The sequence below is a fragment of the Haemorhous mexicanus genome, chromosome 1 (assembly GCF_027477595.1).
Source record: "Haemorhous mexicanus isolate bHaeMex1 chromosome 1, bHaeMex1.pri, whole genome shotgun sequence".
Lineage (NCBI taxonomy): Eukaryota > Metazoa > Chordata > Aves > Passeriformes > Fringillidae > Haemorhous > Haemorhous mexicanus.
In genome coordinates this window covers 29,821,900-29,837,804 of record NC_082341.1, presented here as the reverse complement: position 1 = coordinate 29,837,804, position 15,905 = coordinate 29,821,900, and the positions used below count along the sequence as shown (strand labels likewise).

At 41.0% G+C, this 15,905-nt stretch overlaps 1 protein-coding gene across 1 annotated transcript in view; it reads right to left on the bottom strand.

Moving 5' to 3' along the window:
- The window catches only part of AHR (aryl hydrocarbon receptor), a 62,242-nt gene extending 47,589 nt beyond the window's left edge, over positions 1 to 14,653 (bottom strand). Inside the window, exons 1-2 of the mRNA XM_059844218.1 lie at positions 14,166 to 14,653; positions 6,388 to 6,575 (exon numbers count right to left, since the gene is read on the bottom strand). Of these exons, the coding sequence (XP_059700201.1) occupies positions 6,388 to 6,575; positions 14,166 to 14,221 (244 nt within the window). The 5' untranslated portion in view covers positions 14,222 to 14,653. The remainder of the gene's footprint in view (positions 1 to 6,387; positions 6,576 to 14,165) is intronic.
- Positions 14,654 to 15,905: the final 1,252 nt, after the last annotated feature.

Below are 15,905 nucleotides of genomic sequence, written 5' to 3'. Positions count from 1 at the left end.
TCTATGGAACTCAATCATACATGTCTTATTTCCTGTTTGATTATATCTGTATTCTGATAAGGCAAAACTAGGGCATTTCTCCCATTGTCAAATACACACAGGAGAACTGCTGAGTCACAAACAGCACAGACAGAAGCAAAAACCATTCCAGCATTAATAGATTATTTGTACACATTTTTAATGTGTATTCATACTGAAGCCTTAAATAACTAGGGCATATTTCTAAGGTCATAGTCAAGCAAACCATACTTCTAAAAATTCAGATGGATGAATCATGAAGCCCATGGAAGACAGATGTTGAGAGCCCAGTGCAGGATCTAATTATAATTCTCCACTCAAACTGTCATTGGAGGAGGGAGCAACAGTTGTGGTGATTTGTATTAAAAAACCAAAAAGCTCCAAACCACCTTATCTTTAGGTGCTACAGTACAGCAATAACATTAGCAAAGATTACAAGATTTGGAATACACAAGGCCAGAGAAGCAGTGGTACTTCCTGAGGCTAGGCTTTTTATCTTGCTACCTGTTCGAGGTTTCAGTGTCAATCTCCAGAACACTGATGTGCTAGAACAGGAAAAATTATATTTTAGGCTCTGACCTTGCAAACAAGAGTCGGGAATCCTGAGTAAAGCCCAGAACAGTATGCTTAAAACTAATCTCCCTATTAACAAGGCCGAGAGAGAAACAACAAATGCTCTGCATACTGGGACAGGGTTTTTAAGTAATTTTACAACAGCTTTGTGGAACATAAGAGGCTCCTACACTGACTTTTCATATGCCTTTGATTAAATAGTACACATAGGGCAGAGAAGAGGAGATAACCTTTCATTTCTCTTCCTTGCAAAGGGAATTCTAACAATGATTAACATCAATCACTGAAATACCAGAATGTAATAGGAAGAGAAGATCCAAAGAACATATTAACTGTTATCATTTGTACCTGGTTTCTCCTCTTATGTTACAAATACATTAACATTTTAAGTTCTTACTTTGTTATATAAACAGAAATTTCAATCTTAGATGTTTCGTTTGGGTTATATTAAATTGCAACAATCCATGGGGGCAGAGAGCTGCCCAGCTGCATCAGATGCTTAATGACACAGCACTCCTAAAATAAAAGCTAAGATTGTGGAAACATACATATTTTGAGATTTAGAGTGATGTCACAGCTACATGGCTCTAATCATCATTTTTGAAGATCAGAATTTAGGACTTGAAAGCTTAAATCCCTACTTATCATCTGTTACGTAAAATACAGGCTAAAATAGTCTGTAGCAGAGAGTCCCAAATGGTCACTGTGAATCTCAGGGGATTGGAGGCAAGGGGGGAAGTTTGGAGGAGGAAAAAAAAAAAAAAAAAAAAGAGAGACAAGCAGTGAAAGAATAAGCATGGATTAGGAAATAACATGAATGGTATGGTAGTCTGATACTGAAATAACTATACAATTCCAAGCTTCACATTTTGCATTAATTTTGTATTTGGGCCAGGGGAAGACAGTACAAAAGGAAATAGAGTTGGTTTGTTTGGGTTGGCCTTTTTTTTCCCCAATATTTTTTTTCCTCCAACTCTCAGACAAGATTCAAAGTGCATTCAAAACTGTGAAAATTACTTCGTGTGCATGGTATAAAATACTAGATACAGGAAAACTAATTAGAGAACAACCAAACAGTGGGGTATTTTCTACCTTGGGTGTAGAAAAACGGCTCAAGACATTCATGAATCAAGTAATATTAGCCAGGCCCACTGGAAGATGCTGGCAGCAGAAAATTCCTATACAGCATCTACACAAACACTCAAAAGCAGTAAGTGCAGCCTAACTCGACTGCTCTACAGGGATGTAGCTTTTCCTGGTGAGGAGATCAATTATCTATGTATGCAGCAACAGGAGCAGGGAAAGGAGGTATAACATGAAAGGGAAGTCACACCTTGAAAAAAATACACGAGGAAAATTGCATGAGACACACACAGCAGGCAGAGATGGCAACTGTCTAAAATAAAAGCAAGTCAGGACAGAGTTACTGTATTATCCTTGTCTTACTGGGCTGTGTTTTAATAATGTTTGTACTTTGTTTCTGCACTCTTTTCTGTGCTTCATTTTCTGTTCCAGACCACCACCTGACACTTGGCAGAAAGGCTATCTATATCTGCTAGACTGGCAAAATGTTGCTGCCCTTCTCAGAGTGACAGAATAAATACATTGTCTCCCACTTTGCCTGCCTTTCCCATTTCTACATCTTAGCCATACCATCCAGAACAGGAACCACATGCAGCCTGTTCTCTCCAGCACATAGCATGGTAGAACAGTGGGCATGACAGGAAACATACATTATCAAAAAATATATTTTATGTGATGACAATGGCTGCACTGGAAATTTAGGCCATACGATGCCAAGGAATGTGTGTTAATTATATTACAAAGTTAAAGAAAAAAGGCAATGCAAACTTAGTGGAAAAAATAAATCTTAATTATTTTGTTATTGCTGTGCTTGCCAGAATCCCTAGCATCCCACATAAGAAACCAATTCTAAACTAATTTTGAGCGGAAACTTTCTTCTATAAATGCAAAATACTGCCCAATAAGCAAGAGGGGGAAAAAAACCCAAATACTTTAAACCACAGGAATTCTTAGTGAAATGGATGAAAGGACAATTAATAAGCAACATGTTGAATTTTGTTTCTAATGTATTGATACACACACATAGCACAGCTACTTCATTTTAGATTCTGCAAGCCTCTCCTTTATTCTCAGTACACATTTAAAAAGAAAAATCATGCCCCTAACATTAAAAAAGTGATCAGTCATACAAACTCTCCTTTTAACCCTTTAATCTGTTTCCCAAGAAAAATTGTGAATGCTTTTCTTTACCACAGTAAAGTACTTAAGTGATTTTCAACTCATCATATAACCATCGACCAAAGCTAGAGGCAGAAGGGCTTTTTCCTTTAGTATCCATGGGGAACACAGGCTATGCCTAAATGATTGTCCAGTTGTGCTCCAGATGCTGAGCTCACACTAACCTGCATCTACACAAAGAGCTGTTGTCCCATATTCTACTTTATATTTTTCACTGCTGAATGCACACATGCATGGGCACTTAACAGCAAAATGAACTGAAATAATACCAGGACAACACACAAAGGCTTTAGTGATTGTCAGCAGACACCTGCCTGATTCATCCCAGTCTCTTATATATAAAAAGCTTGCCTTAAGCCACTTTCAGAAAGTATCTTACATGCACAAAATAAACACTCCAGCAGTGACTTAAGCTAACCTGCTTGACTTTGAGGACTGCTAATCCACTTCAGTATGGCAGGTAGAAGTGCACAACTGAGAAGCGACACCACCTTAAACCACTTTTTAGCTTTGTCTTGCCACACAAGACTTTATAAAGAAACAGACTTGAGACTCACTATTTTAATCCACTACTACAATTTCCTTCTTGAGTAAGGTCAAATCTGTACCTATAAAAGCATGCCAGAGTGCCTGACATAGGCATACAGAAGGTCTGCTGACACCATGCGGATTTAAACTAACCTGATCACACTAAAATATAACGTAAAGGGTCACTTAGCAGCACAATATCTTCATTAACAAAAAACAACAATCAAAAGCAACTGCTTGACAGAATACAGATCTGTTGAGGTTGTGGAAGAGTAAAATGCATATAACTATTTCCTACAACCTGAAACACAGCAAGCATGCAGAGGTCTACTATGTTTCAGTAAACACTGTAGAAAAACTCACCTGTCTGTAGCTCCAAAGAACATTCTGTACCACTCTACCATCTTAATAACTAGGGTAAAGTGAAGGTGTTCTTCTATTTTATATATATATATTATATATATATATATATATATATATATATATACACACACACACACACTTAGCTTTTAACCAACACCAAAAAAAAACCCTGTAGATATTTAAGTGAGGCACACTTATTCAAATTGATGTAACTCTTTGAGATGTCTTTCACGAAACTGTTCTTTTTCTCCCCACACACTTCCGCCTTCAGAAAACAGACATTCACTCTAGATTATTTAAACTTGGAAAAATGCAAGTGTTTTCTTTGAAAAAAATATCTATTGTTACAGCAAAAACTTGGGTTTCCTTTCAAGCAAGATCATATGATTACGCGTTTATATTTTACTTTCCGCAGGAATTTACACACCCCCCATTTGCATCCTGTTATTCATTTAGCGTTTCCCTTCACTTCGGCATGCTGCGTTAATAAAGTGGAGCCTTGGCTCAGCCTGGGCACTCAAGGTGAAAATCAGTGCTCCCTCTTGCATTTGTCAGATTTATTCTACAGGGTTTTCCACATATATCCAACTACACAAAATGCTCTTCCAAAAAAGCCATTCTGAGAAGCGCTGCACAGACAGAGCATGAAAATCAAACCTAGGGCATTTCAGGGATTTTTTGCTAATTCTGTTCTTCGAAGGACTAATTTTTCTTTTGGAAGGTGAATTTTACTGAAATAGATTCCATGTCATTTAAGACAGCTGAAATAGTATAAAGACCTAATTTTCACTCTTCTGTCTGTCAGTCACAAATTGGTTGCTTTTTTATCCTCACTGAAGTCAACAATGTTAGTCTTTAAATACCTTCAGATGGAGACTGATACTAACCTGATTTGCAAGTCCTACAACACAAAGACCTGAAAAGAAGTATCAAAAAGACTCTTTCTGTTAATAAAACCCTTTAAGACAGCCTCTACTGAAGGTATCAATTCTTTTTTTTCCCTGTAGAGAACTCATAGCCTTAAACTCTAAATCATAGGCTTAAGCTTTATTCCAGAACCTTCAAGTGCAAACAGGGGGGAAGAGGCAGGAAGAATAAAAATCAGTCAGTCCCATTGCACAAGAAATTATAATGAGAAATCAAGATTTACTATTATCACTCCATGCCAAGTAAGACTAACACTTGCAATCTTGGAATTATTTCAGAAAACATCATTAAAGCAACCACAACAAATTAATTTTCATTGAGATGAGAACTTCTTCAAATCACCAAGAAAACACAGACAAGTAAAACAATTTCTTTTACAGCAGTCTACCTGAGACAACTTCTTGCAAAGATTTTAATGAAACTGAGGTGCCAAGAGAACTCTCATTTGATGGGACAAAATATTTGCATTTGAAAAAAGCACTGCTAGAAATACTCGGCCAGATCTAGCTTTAGTGTTTAGACTTTATACTAAGAATTTTCCTGATCAAGCACAGAAATCAAGACACTTGGACCTATTCTTCAAACAATAAGACAGAATATAAATTCATAAGCACTAATAAATTGAAGCCAGTTGACACAATAAATGAAAACAAACATTCTGTATTCCTGCATGACAATGTAGAACTATTTCAGACAGGTTTCTTGAATCCTTTCATCCATGTTTTGGAGTCTGAGACAATCTTAAACTGATGAGGACAGCGGTTATTTTAATGTCAAAGAAAGTTTAAAGACAACTTGAAATTTAATATCAACTTCATTGCAATGAAGATTCTTTAAATACAGCTGATCAATAAGACTTCATCTTCAATATAATAACAGTAAAATCTCAGTGACTGGTAAAAGAAGAGGACAATTAATTAAAGACAAGCTCCTTGCTTTATTCCTGCAATGAATAGGATCAGACTACTGGCACGAAGCCAAGCAGAGCATCCCACCCTACAGAGCAGCTCAGGGAGTGAAGGAGAGAGAGGGACTGGACTCCTTGGCCAGCTCAAAGGTGACCAAGGACACACACTTCTGACCCCACGACTACTCTTAGTGCTGCTGTATTACCCTGGCCAGGACTGGGGTCAGCGCACACCTGCCCGCCTAACTGGAGAACCTTAGCTGTCACTTTAATGCCTCATGTCCTGCATTAATCAGGGCTTGGACATAGGAAAGATTTTGTCTCTATTCTTTACAAGTCACCTTTGCAATAAACTGTAGGAAGGGGCACTATCAATTATTTTATATCAAAGCAAAGTCATTTTTGATGAATCATTAAGCAAAATACAGCTGGATGGGAAGTCCTATGACATATTTTGAAACAGTAATAGTTTTACTAAGGCAATTTTCAGAGGGGGAAAAGAGAAATCTCTTGGGTATCTTTGACAGTCTGATGAAAAGGATTGGAGGACTCATTAAGGGCAATATTACTTCCAAATGCAAAGCTTTGAATGACTGGTGACCTAAGTGAAATAAAAGTAGTTACATTTGGTTTCAAGAAAGTGGAAAGCTTACTTTATACAGTTACATTGTATATATTCATGAAACTGACAGTGCCATTAAAATGCAGATAAATTTAACAGTTTTAAGTACTTAAACAGCTGAAATCAACATACAGTATAAACTGAATTTTACAAGCGGTTCAAACCCAAATAAATTCCCAATGCTTACCATCAAAAAAACTTTTTGCTCTCAGGTAACTGACGCTAAGCCTAAGCACAGACAGCTTATCCAGCTTGGCGATCACATCCTGAGGGAAAGGCAGCAGGCTCGCCAGGCGGTCCAGCTCTGCGTTCAGGCGGTCCCTGTGTCTCTTGGAGGGATTGGATTTGACTCCTTCAGCTGGGGACGGCTTTACACTGTGGCAGAAAAACAAACACAACGTAAACACCAGCTCCTTTCCAAAATAGGCAACATTTGCTGTGCCTAATGTTACATACTGTCTCAAACTGTAACAACCAAAATGTTTTCCTGAGTGACTTTGTTTCCCATTGGAAAAAAAAACCCTAAAAAGGCCTAATCTCCCCTCCAACACACACATTGTTAAATGAAGCAGTTTGAGCTACAAGGTCTACTTGAACATTTTAATGAACATTTGAAACCTTTAAGACTCAATTTTTATAAAAATCTTCCTGTTTTCAGTCAAATATCACTTGAGCTCTTCCAAATGTTAGTATTCCAAATATACTGATAACTTTCAGTAATGTTTGTGTACAAATAAATTTGACGGTACACCTTTTCACTTCAATAACAATTTCTCACTGATGTCCTTAATTTTTATCGGTTTGGAACAGGCTAGTATTAACCGAATATAACAAAAGTTTTAGTAACTTCCTAGGCATTCAAAACTTGTAAAATTTTTGATGGAAGCACTGGGAGCTCATCCCTTAAGTCATCTTGCTGTTGAAGGCACTTCATTTGAGTACAGCACGGCAAAAGCATGCCTTTGTACAGTACAAAGAACAATTTTAAAATCTTTGTGTTATGAATTACGTAATGAAGTTTTTGTAAACTTGCTATTTTCCATTCATATCCACCCTGAGCTCCAGTTCCAGATACTTGGATTCTCACCCCTTCCCACATACACAGAAGTCTGGGGAAAGGTTAAAAACTCTACTCATTTAAATTACAACTAGTCATTACAAACCAATACTGAAACCAAATAATTTATCTGCCTAAGCCATAGAACATTTTATGTTCTTTATTTAACAGTCTTCTAATTAAAGAGTGAGTCATTGTCACTTTTCCAGCACTGCAGTTCTACGTGAGATCCACAGCAGTTATCAATTTGTGCTGCTCTCACAGAAATGTTGGTTTTGCAAGATGCATCACTCAAAAATACTGAGCAGAAAGACATTCAGCAGCTAATTTCTTCAGTATTTCATTTAATCTGCTCCCAACTGTCATCCTTATATCAAGTACACGAAGAGCAATTGCAAAAGCTCCAATAGTTATTTTTGCCACTGTTTGAAATAAACCATATAGAAAAGTGATTTCATCTCATATTTTCAGTCAAATGAGTACTGATAGAGTGGACACTCTTATTTTTAACTTGTTTTTACTTTATGTTTCAATTACACCTCTTGTTAGTTTAAATGCAAGCAATTCTTTTTACAGCCATTGCTTATTCAATTGTCACTTGTCAAAAACTTGCACTTAAGCCTGGCTGCCTTCTCCCCAGCACTACAACTGCCCTTTTCCACTTTAAAGGAGCCTTATGTGGAGCCTGGAAATGCAAAGACACCATAATGCAAGATGTTGATAATAGACAAAAATATAATGTATCAGCAGAAATTATTTCCCAGATGGATAAAGTTAAACATGCTGCAAAATAAATATTGTAAATTAGTAGTGCTTTAGCCTAAAAACATTTGAAAAGTGGGCAAAACAGTTGAATCAAGATTTAGAAAAATTCTCTTAAAAAAACCCATAGATTCACCATCAATGTCAATGGATGACTAACTACTTGGTTAGATAGGTACTTCAGTCACAAATCATGACTTTGACACCAGCAGTTCACCATATTCCCAAGTGAACATTAAATAATTTAGCAAGGTTTTATTTATATTCTCTTATTCTCATAGAAAATCAATTTGTACAAGCCATATAATTAGCAAAACTTATAAATAGCCCTAAAAAAAAATAGTTAAAAATCATCAAACATTAGCAGCAACATTAAAGGGTATTTCTTAAATATTTTCATGTATTAGACTTTCTAAATGTAGAAACAAAATAATGAGTTTCAAACATTAGTCATATAACAGTTGTATAACAACCAGTGAACAGCTAACTACGATCCAATCAAAGTGGTCAGCTTCTGAAAAGCAGAGGACCTCGTAGAAACCAATTAAGACATGCAAACTTTACAAAATACATCAGCACTAAGTAACAGGCTTTTCTATCTTAACAACTGTCCCCTTCTTTGATTGAAACTTGCAAATTGACCAAGTAGCTAAAAACTATGTTCAACTTGCAGTCATCTCATCAGATTGTCAGTCAGATGCAATTGTTTTTCTACTTTACGTTTACTTTCTAAAGATTTGTCTTACTTTTATTTAGCTCAAAGCATTTCTGAATACTAAGTTACCAGTATTTGCATCAGAAATTTTGCCATATTCTCAACCCCAAATCAAACAGCAATTATCCCTAATTTTCCCCTTTGTCACACAACTAAAATTCATCATATAAAAATGGATCCTTCAGTGATGAAGGGAATGAGGGCAGAAATGCCAGGGGCATAAGCAGCAACTTAACCATTTTCCATCCATTTATATAAGCCCTTGATGCTAAAGACAGCCCAGATTCAATGCAGAAAATGGTCTTCAAGGCAAATTATGTGCTATGTCAAGATTAAATCCATGCATGTGTTTTATTTAAAAGAAAAAAGAAAAAAAAAAAAGACTAAAAGAAGGAATGTATTTAAGCTGATCTTTCCATTCTAAATCTATCTTTCATAGGAAATCTGAATTCTCTAACCAAAGGCCAGAGGTCCCTGTACACTCAGTGCCTCTGGACTTATCTGCAACCCTTGTCACCCAATAGCTGCAAGACAAGCAAGAACACTTAATTTTAGAGGATTTCCATCACAACACCAGCTGACTGCTGTTTTCACAGGTCTGCTGCAGCATACTTAATTAGAAGTTTTCACTACACACGTTCATCACATGCACCTTCATAGGCATTAACCCTAAATGTTTAAAAAGTGCACAATTACCTGAGTCTTAATTATTATCAAAAGGCCAAATAAGTTTCAATATTTCCATGCTCATTTGTATTACTTTAAAGGGAAATCAAATTTTAGTAGTTTCTGAGAAAATGCAAAGAGAGAACAAGTTTATTTTGTTCATAACAACATAAAACACTGGGGGGAAAAAGTGGAAAACCCAACAGCCAAGCACTGAAAAGCATGATACTTTAGTAGCAAGACTGAAGTGTGAAATAAATCAGAATAAATTAATGTGCAAAAAGAACACTACAGAGAGAGACACGTTTTTTAAAAACTAACTTGTTAAAAACCCCTAATTATTAGTTGATCAGAACTACCTTAGGAAAGAAGGATATAAGGAAAAACATGCACCTAACTAATAGATTTCATCTTCTCAGCTTTGAATATTTTTCATCTCATATTTAACAGTACATGCAATAACATATCTTTTACCTATGCACAGGAATTATTTCACTCAGTGGAGGCCAGGTATATAGAATCAGTTATGACACCAAGCAAGTAATAGAATCCTAAAAATATATATATATATTTACTTGACCAACTAAAAAAATACTTCTAAGCATTTACTCATATTTCCCAAACTGAACTTACGATTACTGAAAATTCAGCTGATGATTCCTTTGGAAACAACAGATAAGAATTACAGACTATCAACCTCTTAAACTTATTTTCAACCAATCTTAAAAGGGCAGAGACCCTTTCCAGTGGCTCTTTCAGCAGAGACTGAAACCAGTCAAGATTCACACTGCTGAAGGGATAAAGTTGTTTTATTAAAGAAACCTCAATCAGTGACACGCTACTCATCTGGTGCTGGGCTACTATTTGTCATCCAGTAGCAAATAGTTCAAGTTGGTTTGGTGCATTAAGGATTCAACCAGAGTAATAGAAACATCCAGAACACCGATCAAGGATGAAAGTCTGACACTCAGTCTTAACATATTTCACAACTTTCTAAGATAACAAGCCAGATTATTGGAAAAAAAGAAACAAAAAGTTACGTTCCTGTCTACTGACCATGTTATTTATATACGTATATCTCCATTTGATGTAGATTCTCTTTCTAAAAAATATTCTTTTGCAAGAAGCATTAACCAAAACCAACCAATCAAAAAAAAACCGACAAACCTTAAAACAAGTGACTTTTAACAGTAAAGTCACTTAAAACAGCGATTTTACTACATGTAACATACAGTTACCCCAAGACTGACAAATATATATATATAAGACGTTTATTCTACAAAAGTCAACAGTCTTACTACCCCCATTTCAAGTAAGAGGTGCAGACTGCTTTGTGGCAGATACTTCTTTACACAAAGGAATATTTCAATGATTATTTTTCTTTTCTGATGAACTTCCTTTTTGAAAGCTTATTCTGGCACTTTTTGTTTGTTTGCCTTGAATGAACACATAAATAGTTCAAATTTTTTAATTAAAACGTGTTCTCTGGTTTCTAATACTACTACGACTACTCATTACTAAAGATCAATCAGTCAAAACTCTGGAATACTTAATGTCACAAATACCTTTAAGATAGCAAAGAAGAAAACCTTATCACAACTTTTAATTTGATCTACTAGATAAACAAATCATTATGCTTTTTGCCTCTGCATAGCATGAAATATTTAGAACTCCCCACCCAATTCCTTGTCTATTACATTCATCCAGTTATACAAAACAATTCTTATCCAAACACTGAAAAGAAGAAAAACAAATCAAATCAGAGCTAGTAGGCAGAAAGACATAAAAACTGCAAACTGGAGCTGTACTTATGTAACACCTTTCATCTCACGTTAGAATCTATCTGCAGTAAACCCCACTTCCATAAAACTTGCTTTTTTTTCCCTCCAACTACAATGGTACTATATTAGTTCACTTATAATCACTAGACAAAAGAAATGGAAAACTTGGAAAAAAAGACAAAAACAGAAAGCAGGGACCACGCGTTGCTCCCCAAGCCTCAGTGGGGAGTGGAACATCCCCCAGCCCTGCTGCCACCAGGGGGACTCACAGGGTTTAAACCTTAAAGAGGGAGGAAATTGAAAGACTCCAAGGTATTGAGAAAGTGATTTCTGTAGCATATCACAAGCAATTGCAGTGCACGTGTTTAGCATCTTTTTCTTCTCTCCCCTTACATGACAAGATAACAAGATGAATTGCAGGAACAAATGCCTATTATGTTCCCCCACAACTGTGCTTCTTTTTCAGCTGCAGTACTGTAATTCCCAATTCTCAAAAAAGCACATTTCAACACTCAGCACAGTCAGACAACAGCCTGAGATTCCCTCTCAGATTCAACTCTCTACAGGGCACATAGTAGAAACGGGGAGTTGTAAGGAGGAAGTTTCTTAAATTGTTATAGAGTTATGATCATGGCTTTCATGAGTTATTTGTACCTGAAACAAGAAGCATTTCTTCTGTTTAATTTTTTCCCATGGCAACTATGTCATTATATTTAGACCTTATTCCATTTCTCTAAGCCATCTACACATCTTACTCATTATTATGCTCCATTAAGAGGTATATATATATGACAAATAAAACATTAGAACTATCAGCAGATATAATCTCTTCTACAAATGATACTAGTCCCAGTTATGTATCACCTCCACCTTTTTCTGTTCTTTTTCTTTTCTGAATAACTGAATTCTACTGAGGGGAGGAAAAATTGAATTCAAACAGATTAAAATGACAGTAAGTGTCAAACCGTTATTAGCCAGCATCAAGTACATCTTTCCTCTCTCCTGCAATCAGTTAAGAAGTTTTATTGCCTGTCTCACTTTCTTTTGGCCTAAAGGTGTGGTCTGTATGTAGTTATGTGAGAAATCAGGGCCCTCTGACCCACTAGCAACATTCTCCAAGACTGGCCCAACAGAAGCAGCAACCAAAGAGCATAAGGTATTTTGAGAAGAAAAAAAATACATGAACATGATAAATGTGTTAAAAGCAAGATAAATGTCTTACACAAAAATAATTTCCAGTAACCCAAGCAAGGTGGGTTAATAATTAGCCTCCACTTCAATTACAGGCGAACAAACTGTTTCAATATGAATGTGTTTATTTTGAGAAGAAACTTTTCCCTCTGATCCTAAGGCCAATAGATACATAGCTCCCATAGTAATAAAGCTTCAAGTTCAACTAATCACAGCAGTTCAACCAACTTACATAACAAGAAGATACAGGGAAAAGGATTACTTACATAGACACCACAGTAAGGTAAAACAAAAAGGTTTCACATCCTCTATCCAAGGCTAACCAAAATTTAATAATAAGGAGATCTTACCAACAAGGCAGAATGCCTCACTTTTCACAATCAGAACCATTTGCCTTTAGATACTAGTAGGCTACAGATACCACCAGTACATTTCATTTCCTCACAAACAAACACTGATTTCATTCTTAAAAATCCAAAATTACAGTGTGAATTTAATTAAGTACCTCTACATTTTTTTATTTGGAAATGAATACTCAAAAAAGTAGGCACTGGTCTTTTCATAATTAATGCATTTTCTAGCAGGGGAATTATATACATATATCCACATAAAAGTATATACACATAGATACACATACACAGGTTTTTCAACTTTTTTTCCTAATTTGTGAAGTAAAAACCCAAGCTATGTACATGCATTCATTCTAACAACTCCAACCATAAAGAAGCAAGCACTCAAGCTAATTCCCTTCACCCTGAGATCGAGTTGTCTGCTGTGAATCTAAAAACATATCATTCACAATAGGATATTATCAAATATTTTCCATTCTCTCCTTCTACACTTTTGTAGCCCTTATAGTTATTTTACATCTACAGAAGTAGCCCACAGAAATGCACTTGGATTTTTTGAGCGTTGCTTATTTTTCTTGCAGCTCGGTAGTTTACCCTTGCTACTTTTTATGACCTAGAGATTCTTGACTTTCAGTTGAAAGTGCAAGTTAAGCATCTCTTCTAGCCTAAAAATTCCCCTCTCACGAGAGCAATGTTTTAGTGAAGCATATAAAACCTAGGATGCAGACCTAAAGCAGGTGCAGCAAACAAAATTACTCTGGCACTAAACTGTTCCCACAGTTTCAAAACTAAAAATTAATAAACAAAAAGCCACTCTAAAGCCAGTTTGTTGTTGTTGTTTTGTTTTTTCTTTCCTCTTCCGACTGGCCTACAGCACTTGGGTCTGTTTGACTACGCGCAAATAAACGCATCCCATGCGGTACCGGAGGATTCAAGAGGAGGGTTCAAGCTGGGGTTCAGCCCTCCCAGGCAGGCCCTAAGCGGTGGGAACCGGCCAAGCCTTTCCCGACTCCGACCTCGCAGAGACACCTGAGCGAGCCGGCGGCCGCGCGGTGCGGAGCGGTGCGGGAGCGCGGCCCCGGCCCACGGCACCCACCCCGGCGGGGCGAGCGCAGCCACCGCGCGGAGCCGTCACCTCAGATGCCTCCCAATCTAGGTCAGCCGGCTGCGCCGCGCTGCCGGCATCGCTCCCTCCTTCCACCACCCCGACCCTCCACGCCCCGACCGTCCCTTCTTCTTTTTTATCGGGGCGGGGGGAAAAAACCCTGAAAGCAGTAAGAGTCCTGCCGGCACTCCAAAGCAGCAGCAGCGGTCCCGGCCGGCGCCCCTGCCCCGCACGGGGCCCCCGAGGCGCGGTGCGGGGCAGGACGGCGCGCCCCCGGGAAGCCCGGCGCTCGATTCCCCTCCTCGCCTCGCCCCTCGCCCGCCCGCGGGGCTGCTTACATTTTCTGCACAGGTTTCCGCCGCTTGCGACTGGCATAGGTGACATTGGGGTTCATCCTGCCGCGGCTCTAGCGCCCCGCGCCGCGGGCGCCGCCGGCCGGGGGCCGCCGCCCCTCCTGACCCCGGCTGCCGGGAGCGGGCAAGCCCCTCCGGTGCCGCAGCCCTCGCCTCGCTCCGCCCGCGGGCCCCGGTCCTGCTGCCCGCGGCGGCCGGGAGCTTGCTCGGTCGCTCGCTCGCTGCGGCGGTGGCGCCTTCCCCGGGCGGGCGAGGACGGGAGGCGGAGGCGCTGCGGGGCGGGTTCCCAGGTGATCGGCGGCGGCTACACCCACTCGCCGCCCCCGGAGGGCACAGGTATGGGGGCGGTCGGGGCTTTCCAGCGCCGCTCGCGCCGCGTCTCCCCGCCGAGGCGACGCCGTCTCCCCGTCGGCTCCTCCGCGGCGGTGGGAGGGTGCGCGGCGGGCTCTGCACCCCGGCGCGGCCGCCGTCTGCTGGCCGAGCGCCTGTCAGAGTGCGCGGAGCAGGGACCGCCCCGCACCGCCCGGCCCGGCCCCGCGCCCGCTCCCGGCCGGGTCCCGCCCCGCCCGGCTGACAGCCGCCACCGCCCCCTCGCCGGGGAGGCCCCTCGCGGCGGCGGCGGGCTGAGGAGCAGGGGCGGCCGCGCCGCCATGTTGGGAAGGTCACGCGAGGAGAGGGCGGACCGGCGCGGCGGCGGGGGGAGCGCGGCGGGAGCGCTCCGGGGTGGCAACGGGGATGGGAGACGGAGAAACCCCGAGCCTCTGGTGGCCGGGGAGCGATGCGAGCGGGGCTCCCGCGACCAGTGAGAAGGAAGGTCAGCTCCCAGCGCTCATGTAGCTAAGATAACAGAAAATAATCGAGGGGGAAAAAAAATCACAGCGTTAAGGTTGAAAGATAAATGACACCATCTCAGTGGCGCCGTGATGCCCGCGTCTGTCACTCCACCTCCCCCGTTCCCCCCCTCTTCCCGCCTCCGCTGGACTGACACCGTCACAGCCGCAGGTCGCCCCAGCAGAGAAGCCCAGAATAACAGTCGACCGCCCAAAATAAGGGGCTGTTGGGGGAGAAGCAGAAAGGCACCGGGCTCCACCGAGGGCAAGGACAGCAGGACACCTGGGGACAGAACGGAAATCACTGGGGTCAAGGTTTTCTCTCGCCAAGCACCGGGAGGACGGGCGGGTCTCAGCGACCGAGGACGCGGCTCATGTCCCATTAGGTGACGAATCTCAGAGACATTAAGCTGATATTTTCGGCTAAACATTAGTTTCAAATAAAAGGAGCTACATGGGAAAGTTACTGCCGAATTGCTGACGAGTAAAACCGTCCAAGGAGACCCCGGTGCCGGTCTGACCAGCCGTCGCTTCCCCCGCCCGTTCTCTCCCTCCGGTCCCTTTCGCTGCCGCTGCCGCAAGCATCAGAGCTCTTCCCTCCCCTGGAATAACCGCAATAAATTTTGTCTCAGGGCTAAACTTGAGAGCCCAGGAGTCGCCCTGTGTAAACACAGGCTGTTCGCGGTCACGGCTGAGACGAGGGTCGGGAAGAGCACCATTTTCTCCCTTGCCGAGGCACCCGCGCCCCATGGGGACGGCCCTGCCCCGCAGGAGCTCGACGGCAGCTGCCGGCTCGGCCCCGGCCCCGCGGCGCGGTCCCCGCAGCCACCGCTCCCACTGGCGGGAGGCCGAGGCAGTGTCCGTGGTGCTGCTCTGGCTGCCCGTCCGCAGGGGC